This window comes from Atractosteus spatula, chromosome 2 (genome assembly GCF_055471065.1).
Source record: "Atractosteus spatula isolate fAtrSpa1 chromosome 2, fAtrSpa1.hap1, whole genome shotgun sequence".
Taxonomy (NCBI): Eukaryota; Metazoa; Chordata; class Actinopteri; order Semionotiformes; family Lepisosteidae; genus Atractosteus; species Atractosteus spatula.
This window is the reverse complement of record NC_142707.1, coordinates 33,848,549-33,861,270: the sequence shown is the minus strand read 5'-3', so window position 1 is coordinate 33,861,270 and position 12,722 is coordinate 33,848,549. Positions and strand designations below refer to the sequence as shown.

Genomic DNA, 12,722 nt, shown 5'->3' with positions numbered 1-12,722 from the left:
TTATAGCTGGAACACAGGCCAAATTCACACCACACTGTTTGTTGGGGATTTTTCACAGTTTCTACTGTAATTTTTTTATATTTCAAGCATTAGTGCTATTCCTCACTAAATAAACTGATTCAACAGGTTTTAATTAGTACTGAACAGTACTCAACAGGAAATGTGAAATGCACAGCCAAACTTAACTGAACAGTTTGGACATACTGCTGTAGGACACTTTGTGCTACATAACATTTAACAAAGGGAAATATTGTAACTTCCACCTGCAGATTTTTTTTTGTCATCCTAGAAAAAGTAACTTGTTGGGTTTTTTTCGGAAGCCTCCTGAGTTCTTGAAACAGTCAAAATGCTCACCCAAGCACTGGTTGAGCTGATTGAGCCTGGGATCACACAAGTGGCCGCACACAATCGGATGATCACCACCAAGCATTGTGCGGGAATTGTCATCCGGGAACCCGTGTGTCCTCTCTGGCGCTTTAAGCCTTGCAGTTCTGTCATGAATCTTCTCCAGTCAGTGCTGACCCTCCAGCAAAGGGTCTGTGAGTTCTGTGATGTATTAAAAGATGAGTGACGTGAAGGTGGGCAGGCCCAGAAGAGCAGCATACTCTCCTGTGTGCAGTCACAGGGTTGGAGGCTGCAAGTCAACACAGGACAAACACACAGTTGGCTGTTCCACAGCTGGTGGGTGTAACACAAAAATAGCTCTCCGACTTAAATGTAGGTCTTGAGGAGAAGTATCTCCTCCTCGACATATTTTCAATTTTCAGTATTTTATTTAAACTTCAGGTTATGTAGCAAGCACTATAGGCAAATGTTTAGGTGGGTAACTGCATCAGCATGCGTAGGCTGCAAAGGAACAAGTAATAGGTTTATTCCATGCTGAAAAGAGAAAAAAGAAAACACAACGTTTTGGCTGTGGAGCCTTCTTCGGGTGAGCAGGCAAATGTCTCTTAACTATCTGAAGCTAAAGCACTACCTTATATATGACAATAAGTTTGTGGAGGATTTCCAGCTCTGAAGAGCTTACTTCATCCTTAAGTGGAAATGTGCTTATGAGAGATTTTTTTATTTTGTGCCTGCAGCTTCAGCATATTCAACATGACATGAAGGACAATGTCTCACAAGAGGAAGCTTTGAACCTGCTGGTAACTGCAGAGTCTTCAAAGATTTAGTACCAATTTGCATTTTCAGCTGTTTCAAGAGCAGGTTATAGTTCATGGTAGCAGAGAATTGCAAATTAAATATCTATTAAATATCCTTGCTTGACTAAATACAATTTGACAATATGGAGAGCGTATTGTATAGCATAAGTAATATCACATTTGTTTTTCTTTAGAAATCAATATATGGTAGATTCGACACAGCTCAACATAAAATGCGAAAGCCTTTAAATTTTAGTTGGGAAGGCAAAAGGCAAACTATAACGACACTAGTTCCTCTGAAATCAACACCCACTGAGTTGTATCCTATAGAATAAAAATGATTCCCATACATCAATGACGTGACTGTCTTTCAAACCACAGTAGCATTCAATTATTTAACTGATTTTGTCTTAAGGACAACCATTTAGCACCTTCTTTTAAACTTTAATTTTATATCGAAATAGCATCCATTTAATCTTAATCATATAATTAGAAATCACTAAAATAACCTAGTGTTAAATATCACACCTTAGGTCCATAATGAGTTCCATATTTACAGTTGTGGTCAATGTTTTTAATCTGTTTACAGAACAATGGATGCACAGAATCCAGAGATACCTTACACTCAGTATATTGCCTGGTACAACACAGTATTTTCTATACTTTTTATGCATAGTATATAACATGTATTAACCGTTTATACCTAGTTCCATTTTCTAACCACTTTATCTAATACAGGGTTGTGGGGGAGCCAGAACTTATCCTGGCAAGCAACATGCATAAGACAGGATACACCCTGGACAGGACACCAGTCCTTCTTGGGGCAGACAGACACAAACATGCACACACTCAAACCATGACCAGTTTTTATAGACGTCAATTAACTTACCAGCATGTCTTTTGACAGTGAGAAGATACCAGAGCCCCTGGAGAACATGCAAACTCCACACAGATAGCATCCCTGGAATTGAACACAGGGCCCCAGAGCTGCAAAGCAGCAATGCTAACCACTCCCACCCAAAAGATATCAAATAAGTTTATATTCTAATAATATGCATATAGTAGAAGACTATATAATTTTCTTAGTGTGATATGTACAGATTTTAAAAAATTGAGTTCATTAGGTCAGGAAATATTCTACACAAAAACGATGCCCAGACACAGACTAGACAACCAGTCACAGAGACATGAAACCCCCACTACTTATTCTGGCTTGAAACTTCCTCAGAGAAAACCTGGGTGATGAGGACAGCAAAACCACTGGTTTGCCATTGTATTTGACACAAAGTTGAGCATACAGGTAGTATCCTCTGGCACCAGACATTTGGCACACTGAGCCATAGGAGGTGACATATTGGGATGGGGTGTTAAATGAGATCCTGACTACTTGGTCATTAAAGATTCTATGGCACCATTTGTAAAACTAGGGGTGGTAACCCCAGAGTCCTCGCTAAATTCTACTGGGCTTTTCACAACCTGAGCACCGAAATTTCCCCCTTGATTCACTCAGTAAAGCAATTTCTCCTTTATCTTCATGACTGTCATGCATCACCATGATTGAAATGCACTGCATTTCCTTCCTATATCTCTAGAATGAAAGGCATCATTTAAAATTGCTTAATTATTAATTATTACTGTAACAGAGTCGGAAGCCCCTAAAAGGGGTGGCTACCGCTATTATCCCTTTATTAAACTAAAGACAGCAGGATAGACTCCAAGAGGGGGTTACAGCAGGGTAGGAAGTAGATCATGAGCCTCATCTGCAACATCTTTTCAGCAGAAGACTGACTCTGCACAGTAGCAAAGGAAAATGAACTGCCGGTCACCTCACAGACTTTGCCCTAGAGACCAATATAAACAGGATAACAGCACATTTGGCTGTAAGGTAGAGGCGGCGTATTGTTTCAGATTCCTTCACTGTGGTGTCCAGCTGGGATCTAGGCAAAGAACAGCCTTAAGCAAATGAGCAGCCAAAGAACACATGGGCATGAACTTCCCCTCTGAACTCCCCCAGATTTGACACGAGCGGTCAGGGTGTTCTGAGGCCAGTTAATGTGACTGTACTGTAAAAGACTAGACAAATCTTTTGAAAAGTGATATTCTAATTTTTTACATACTTTGTATTCCGTCTTTGTAATTCATTTTTCAATAATATGTTGATTGTCTGACCACTGCTAACGTGCTTACAACTGCCCACTGTGTCCGAATATTTGTTTCTATGGTGGACTCTGTGCTCTTAGTCATTAAAGCCCTCTCTTCCCACATAGCTTCATTCCATATTAAAATCAAGGGTTCAGGAAATTAAATGTAAAATTTAATTAAAATGTAATACAAATTGAATGCTCTATTTCCTCAGCCTTCCATGCCATAATGCCCTCCATGACTCATCATTTTAAGGCATAGTACAATAAGACCAATCAAGAGCCAGTATCCATCAATTCAAACATCAGTTTAACTAAAATCTAGAATGTAAAAGTGACTTTTCAGACTCAGACTTTTTTAAGATTTAAAAGTGATGGTCACCCAGAGGCCTCCAGTTGGGAACTGGGCCAGTGATATGTACATGTAGGTCTACAGTGGGTTGAATAGTTCACTGATGGTGTCAGGAGCCAAACTGTTCAATCCCTTAAAGGTGAGCAGCAGTACTTGGAATTTTATTCTTCAATACAGCACAAAGAGGCTAAAACAAGAGCACTCAGGCACTTTAATTTTTGTTCATATCCTAACAGATGAGTTTTTTCCATGCTTCCACATGTTACAAACATGTTTGGAGACACCTGCAAAAACTCAATTACAAAAATCAAACCTGGAAAAGACCAAATAATTTTTTAGTATTGGACAGGGGGAGATGTGTATGGATATGAGCAATGTTCCTAAGATGAAGAGACCCCTCTCAACATGGGAAAGACATGAGTTACAAGGATAAGGTAGAGTTCTTACCTGAGTGGAGCGATTCCAGCACCTTCATTACTCAAAGTAAGTTGTGAAGCTGATACCTGGTGGAGAGTCAGTCAACATAACTTCAGTGTCGTCAAAGTTCAGATGTAAAAAGCACACTGATTAGTCCCAACAATGGCAAAACAACCATAATATTGTTACAAATGGGGATTACGAAAATGGTCAATTTCAGGAATTGACCGAGCAGTTTAGTCAATGAGTAAAACAGACATTCATAACCCCCAACTTGTAAGTGATTTCTCTAGAAAATACCTGAGTAGTTTGTATTATAAGAGGCTTGTGAATTATTAACTTTCTGGCACAGCTTTGGTGAAAAGAGTAATAATCCAGTAACAAAATGATTAAGCAAACATTAATTATCAATTACAAGACAAACACTGCACTACACACAACACCCGAAGAAGGCTCTGCAGCCGAAATGTTGTGTTTCCTTTCTTCTCTTTTCAGCATGGAATAAACCTTTACTTGTTCCTTTGCAGCCTACGCATGCTGACACAGCTACCTACTGGATATCAGTGATGCTTTATAAAGTATCCCATATGTGAGGATGCTTTGTAAAGAAAGGGGTTGCATATGGACAACAGAGTATACTAAAGTCAGTGCTGGAAGATCCCCAAGCACCATTCTTTATTTAATTACCACTATGAGATGAGAAATGCCCCCACGTGCAGCTATTACCACAGGGATCGGGCAGCCTTAACGTCATGGAATTACAGAGGGGAAGTAATTGAAGGATGAAAGAGGGAATTTCCTGGAACTGGCAGTATCCTGCGAGAGGGAATCAGATGTCAAGCCTGAGAGAAAGTATCATACAACAGCAGGCGGGAAATCTGAAGTAAAGCACAATTCTTGTTTGGCCGCACCCGATATAGTTTGACAATGGAGACAGAGAAAAATGAAAGTAAATAAAAGTGTGAAATTTACAAATTATGAAACTGGAATGTCTACATTTTCTACTAAAAATAGAAAAATAGTTAAGTAGATAATTGGGTAAGGAATCAATAAAGTAGTGCCTTCTTACAGCAGTGTCATTTATTAAAGGGAAAGAAAGTGTTTTCTTTATTACTTCAACTGTAAGAATAAGAAGTGTTTTTTTTCTTTTTTGCTTCCATCAGCATGTGCTACTACTGCTAATTCCTTAAATACTTATGTCGTGTAGTAACTTGTGTTAATAGCTCATACTGTATATGTGTATATTTTCTACAATAATTGTAAATTTCGCTTTTTTATCTAGCACATTCTTCAGTATTTATCTGAAACCAGAATCTACATTTGTATATAAGCTAATTTGTCAAATATTTTTGGAGGATGATGTTCAATTTTTCTAATGTGTTCTTCATTACAATTTTACAATGCATTCTGAAGGAGAGATAAACAAATACATTTGAGTTCAACAAAAAATCATCAAACCCTAAACACCATTAAGACGCACTGCTGTAACCAATTCCCCTAATTATGATGACAGAAACAATTAAGATAATTTATCTGGATTAAAGTTACTTATGTACAGTACCATAAAAGAATTGAACAACAATTCAACAATTCCTTGTATTGGAATTAAATTGACTTTATTCTTTAATAATAAAATCCATTTTCATGTTTCATATGGTCCCAGAGCAATACATGGATCTGTAGTAAAAAAAAAGCTGAAAAAAATGAATTTGGTCACATGCTCATGAAACAACAAAAGTCATAAACCTTCTGTTCTCTGATAAAAAAGACCTTGCCTATAGCTTTTGACCTTTCGTATAAAAATCGAATAACCCCTTGTAGAATGCAGACAGGGCCTGTAATTATCAATAGCACATTCCTTAAAAATGTTCTTGTTGTAAAATATGCTTACCTCTTTTAATGGTCAGATGCAAAACTTACTCAATATTAGAAAGCCCGCATATTGTAATGCTTACTATGGAATTCAAGTAAAATAGTAATACCTACTGTAGTGAAAAATACTCTAGCTATTATCTTGCCACTCCTGGGAATTGAGACACACGAAGAGCTGTCTGTTTCTGGTTTAAACACAACAGAGTTAGCAATGATCAGAGGTGTTCAGTGCATCTCTCTGGCAATAACACAGATTTAGAGACACCTATCAGGACATAATCGCAGTTAGCTTCTGGCTTTCTTGTATTTTAAGGAGTTTCCGCTCAACCAGCTAAAAGAATCAAACAGCATAGTAGTGGGCAGTCAGCACTCAAAATATTTACTACAAATTAACAGTAGAGGGAGACATTGGGTCCATGACTATAAAGATAGTGTTGAGTTTCAGAAGTTATTTGAATTTTTTTTTAGTAGTCACATATAACCTGTACATTGTCAGGACTATGTTCATCTGCTATTTCCATTATTCTTAGGATTTCTCGTTTGAAACACAAGCAAATATCAAATTTTAAAGAAACAAAATGGAGAGCACAGCACCTAAAACAGAAACAGAAAATGCAAATGCAAAAGCTTGCCAAACACTGGATAGATTAAAATCTGCAGAATGAATTTGTGATAAAACTGTACAATACACCAGCACAATCACTACCAGATTATTATACCACATTCACACCAAATATAAAAAATATTTTAGTGAAACCAAATTAATAAAATTGAATAAACTATTTCAAATTCTACAAGGGAAGGGCAAAATCAACACAAACCACACAGATCAGGGCCTGAGTGTGCAAATGGAAATGAAATTCAAGAGGAGAACAGCAAACTCTTTTTTACACACAGCGATTGGGTGTACCAAACTGCCAAGTCATGTCACAGATGCCAAGTCAAGTTTCCAAGTAGTTCTTGGGTCATTACTAACAACCAAAGGAGCAACATAGATTGAAAGGCCTCTAGTTGGAACTTCATGCACACTGACTTCTCGTGTACCAGTCCACTTAGTTGACAAATTTCTAATGTAATTTCATGCATAAACAAACTCTGCATAGTATTTATTCCATATATTTTCATTTAACATCATGACAGGCTTAGGTGAAATTTGAGACCTGGACAGATTTAGTATCTACATATTTAATAACCTAGCAAAATGTGTACCTACTGTGCATTTGTGTGATCTTATTCTGTACAAGAGAGCACCTGATCACATTCTAGGAGAGAAGGTCTGACAATTTAAAAAAAAACTGTATAAAAATGAAACATCCTAAGAATATAATAAAATTATTATATATAGAATTATATAATTATGAATATTTAATATAATGTTATAGAGTAATATAATTGGATTATTCAGCACACTGTAACCAATGTCTGTTCCATCAATAATAGCTTTTAGTAGATTTGTTAAGGCGGACTCAAATTCATATGAGCTTTTCGGAAAATTAAGAAAAAAGCTTAAATAATTAACACTCAGAAGTTGTGAAAAACTGTTGGCAGAATACTTGGGAAGACAGTTAACCAAATGTTAAGTGCAGAGAAGTGTTTTCAACTTCCAACTGCAGCCTCAGACTGAAGAGTAAGGCGCAACAACAATTAATGTCTGCAACTGTCCTTTGTGAAGTTACTGGCATTAAAACGTATTGATGACATCTGCTGGAGAAAGTTGCGACTGCAAATTCAGATAAACATAAAAAAAAACCTTTGACGTTTGTGCCCGTTTATTTATTCTTTTCTTCTGCCGTACTATTCTTTTAAAATGCTATAAATATAAACTGCTATATTATTTTTTTTTCCCTATACTCCAGGTAGCCTTCACCTACCGCAGTAGAACCTTGACGCTCCAACGAAGTACTGGGCAAACTGCTTACTCATGGAGCTACTACTAAATTCGGCGAGACAAAGAATAACAATAGTCGGAGTAGCCCTTTTTAGAGTAGCGGTTATTGTAAAACAATTATTGAATATCGAATGTATGCACTTCCACCCTCAAGGCTGTAACTGATTCAAATATTTATACATGTTGAAAAGGGCATGCTGCACATTGGTGGTGGTGGAGAGGAGTCCCCATTACCTGTAAAGCGCTTTGAGTGGAGTCTCCAGAAAAGCGCTATATAAGTGTAAGCAATTATTATTATTGTTGTTTGTTGCATCGGAAGGCAGTTTTGTGTTTGCCACTGAAGCTGTAAGGAGCAAGATAAATGGGCCACCAGTACAGCAGAGCTGCAGAAGGCGCACCATCTCAGTCAGGCTGTATCAACCGACAAGAACATGAGCCCTTTAAACATGCTGCCTCTATTCCAGGAGCTTGGAGCTCACTTCAAAATACACCATTGAACAACCGATCATAACTACAGAACTATTACACTTACAGTATGTGTCCCTGGCTCTGTATAGTCAGGTCAGTGTGAAACGTACTTGTTAAAACTCAAACTTGACTTTCCATCATGACAAAAAAAATTACAATTGTTAATTGTAATTTGCAATCGCAACATCAACCGCACATGTTCTTTGAAAACGAAAATTGATATACGTTACAATACAGTATTAATGACCTGTTAATACTGTCCTTTAAAAGCTATATAATACTATGCCTTTAATGACCGTAAATGTTACGCTAATTACCATGACAGATGGAAGTTAAACAATTTAGAAACAATTTAGAAAACGTTAATCTTAAAGAATTTTAAAGTAAGAGCCACTACAGAACAAGTCACTACTCGAAGATGTAAATGTCTATGGTTGTAAATTCTACAAAATCGAATAAACGATAGAACCTTTTACACTTCAAATGTCCATTTATAGTGGAAACCACAAATGTCCCGACTCTGGCTGCAGGTTTATAACATGGAGAAATTATAGTAGTTACGTTTGCAGTGGTCTCAGATTGAAATGTCAGAGACAATGGGTAAATTACAGGTTAAAATCGTAATGCATCGGTTGTTGCTCTGAAGTTCTGGTTATGAATCTTGTGAATTCTTCTCTCTTAATCATTCGTGAGCGCAGGAAACACTTCAGGCATCTTGTCGAGTTCTTAGCCAGAAGAGAGCGGATTTAGGTGGCAAATGTGCCTTCGAAAGCTTTGAAACGTAACAGGAAAGGCTGAAGCGGTTAAAAACGCACGGCAATTAAACACACGGGTTAAAGGACAAAAACTGTTCAAAGAAAATTTAGTTTGTAAAATCAGAAATGCCAGTAACGGTGAAATGCACTAATAAAATAAGCTTAAAATAAATACTAAACAGGTTTAATATTCAGAAATTTCAATAGTGAGCTATAGGAGTAGGTCAACTGCTTACAATAGATGTTGTTTCGTATAGTTTAGCGATTTTTTAAGTATACTGTATTTACAATAAATTAAGTAAAGAGCTGGTATATTTATAATAAAAAGCACTGGGACAATTTTGATTTAAAGTCAAATTCATTAACAGCTATTCAGCGATAACTGAATAGCTTTCACCTGGTTAAACCGATGTAAATTCCAAATTCGTGTCTTTATGCTTTGTTTGATTACTTTATTACGTGATTACTGTAGCACAGGAGTGAAGGTATGAAGGAAAATTCATTTTCTTAGACGCTGGCATAACATTCCCTGCAACTTCACACGGCAAACCAATATTTTAGCACATCTTTTTCCCCCTTTGAAGGTATTTAACATTAATGAAGGAGCTATTTATAGGTAACTAGGTTAGAGCAGAGACGGGAAAAGACAGGCATCATAACCAGGTAACAAATGTCACAAACATTTCAAAGTTTTGAGATTCCTGGAGGTTTTTCTGCACCTGCTATACTATTGCAACACTGAGTTCCGATCCAGACGCCAGATTCTTCATTCAACGCATTTTGTACTAAAAAAAATCAGTTTCTCTCCCGTAGCGCGTAGCTTCCTCTTTCCAGATCTTCAGCAAAAACTTTACTCCCCAGCTCATTTGTTCTATATTAAAACAATTTATTGGCAAAACATTCGCTGTGAGCGAATGGAAATAATGCAAAAGAAAAATGTGGTCAAAGAGAAAAGTGAATGTGTTCAATTTGCTAATGGAAGCCAGTGGCAGCATGCTGGGAACTACAACCATCCAGTGTAGTTGAGGCTATAAAGAATCTCCTTCGATGATATTTCTTTACGCAAATTCATTTCAGGTTTTAGGAAAGGTATGCCATCTTGTGGCGAGCACAACACACGACTCTTCTACACCGAAAATTATTTTACGGCAAAATGCTGATTTTAACTCGGTAACGGTTTTCATAAACATTACCATGCAATGTCTTTGCTGTTACTTTGCCATTTTCAATTTTATGAGTAGAATGCGTTTGGGTAAGTGCCAGGTACTTAGTTAAATCTTTTAATAAGAGCAACCAGTTAGAAATTTCACGAATTCTATTAAGTGCCACAGATCATGGGAACGTACTAGAACGAGCATTTGAAAGTAGTTGCTGTTCTCATTTTATAGGTAGAAAACCAGATTAATCAACACTACATGCCATTACATCAATTCAAGAAAATGTTTGTTTGCAAAACTAGATCCCAGCATGAAACAGCAACAACACTGGACCATCTAGAAAGATTTCAGTTTATTTAACATTTTTAGTCATATTAGTAAATATTAAAACTAAACCCTTAGTCTCCAGTACCAGAGTAAATGGCTAGAGTATGGTTCTATGCAAGTGACTTGTTGGTCTTTACACTGCTGCTACACAGGATCCCAATGTACACACAGAGAAGCTTTAGCCCTAAGAAAAAAAAACAGAAACCCAATACATTTTAAGGAGCCTCTAAAGATTAAGTTAAATTATATTCCCTTACAGTTTTAATGGCAGAAAGTGCAGATATAACAGGAAATAAAACACTGCAGTGCATTATTTACAAAACACTGAGCAGCATGCTTTGTATGTCAGAAACACAAATCCTATTCATCCTTGGGTCCATCTTTGGTTTTAAGAGGAAAGCAATCGCCTCAGATAAGAGACGATTTTATGAAATCTTATGGGCCATAACCATTCGACAAACATTAATACAAGTTTACTACTACCAAGTATTGGTTTAACTAAATGTCATTGTCATCATGACTAACAAATGTTATAGGATTAATTTTTGCTTACAGAAATATAACACAGGATTTAACTAGCCTATTAAGGATTCTGTCAAGTTTCACAAATTGTGCAATGTAAACCAAACATGGAACCAAACATGCGACAAGAAAAAAAAAGTGCAAATTCAATAAGGTATCTGCATAGGTTTTCAGCACTTTGTAGTACGTATTTTGAAAAGTCAGGTGTTGAATACAGCAGGATAAGTGGAATTTCCTGTGGGATGTTCTCTATATAGTAAAATCTGATTTTCCATAAGGATCCAGCTTCTGCAGAAACTGTAGAGCTTGTTCAAACACTATTGAGTTATAAGAGGCAACATCAACCCAGTGAAAACACAGCACTAGCACATGCAAAAAACCTCCAAGTCTACCTTAAATGAACCATAAAATAAAAAAAAAGAACTTACAAATAAAAAAGAAACCACAATTAACATAAACAAGCTTATTTTAATGGATCTGCAAAACTGTTTGAATTTCCAATGAGAAATATTCAAACGTTATCCCCCCCCACTTTGTGAATTAGTGCTATTCCTTTGATCGAGCATCTTGGCAAACCCAGAAAGGTTGTCCAATTCAAAGAAATGAGCACGAAGAAGTACTTAAAAGGAAACCATACATGTAAAATAAACGGTCATGGTAAAAAATTAAAGATTCTCTTCAATCGACAGCAAGAAATTCAAACTTTTCTGCACTTCCTTGTAAGTTCATATACTGACACTGTTATGGAGAAGCAGTAAGAACTGAATATTAAACTGTGAAGTTATAAATGGTTGGTCGATCATGGACGTGGCTCTACCATCAAAGATTATGCTCCTTTTATTCCATGTAAGGCACAGGACAAAATTAATCCCACCTAGAAAAGTTCAAGCAAGTTCTACACAGGTGTTTGTCTTGTCACTTTTACACGTGTATACAAACGGTAATGACCAAATACAGCTATACATAACAGAAATTCCACTATTGTACAAAATTGTTAATTCTATTTTTTAAATTCTGACTTTTTATTTTTGCAGGTTCAAAACCATTATAAGTCTTGAGGTTGATAGGGAGTTTTGACTGATCCCAGAAATAAAAATAAATGTAGTGGTGAGTCTGAGCAACTTTTTTTTTGTATCCATTAAAAAAAAAAAGGAGACAAGAAACACGACATGATTTCTTTTTTTATCTATACATTTTTTTGAAATAAAAATTATATTGTCAGCAAGCAGTCATGAATGGAAGAACAAAAAGAAGATTAAAGTTTTCAAATGAGGGGAGGGGACGGGGGAGGGGAAAACAGGAGGTTAGATTTAGGTGAGTCAAGTGGTTTATTTCCAGAGTTTAGAAACTGAAAAAAGGAGAGGAGGGGGAGAGAGAAGGGAGTTGTTCAGCTGCAGCACTTGCTCTTCCAGCCCGTGACTCCACTTCCGCTGCTGATATCTACGTTTTCACTGTTGGGCTCTTTTACGGGTGTCTGCAGAACAGGAAAAAGAAAAAAAAAGTTGCATTAAAAGCCTCGTCCAGATGATGGAAACCAACTTGTCAGCACGGTACAATATATTTCCCAATCTCTTTTCTTTACTAAAATCAGCATGTGACATATAATGGTTACCATTTTCTCCTCTTCCCACACCCCTGCAACTCTTGCAAACCATACAAACAGGGGGCATATGAATGTTAA

The 12,722-nt window shown here is 36.8% G+C and overlaps 1 protein-coding gene across 1 annotated transcript in view; it reads right to left on the bottom strand.

Moving 5' to 3' along the window:
* Window positions 1-10,529: 10,529 nt before the first annotated feature.
* rab10 (RAB10, member RAS oncogene family) overlaps window positions 10,530-12,722 on the bottom strand; it is a 39,203-nt gene continuing 37,010 nt past the window's right edge. The window contains exon 6 of the mRNA XM_088928104.1: window positions 10,530-12,515. Within this exon, the coding sequence (XP_088784230.1) occupies window positions 12,429-12,515 (87 nt within the window). The 3' untranslated portion in view covers window positions 10,530-12,428. The remainder of the gene's footprint in view (window positions 12,516-12,722) is intronic.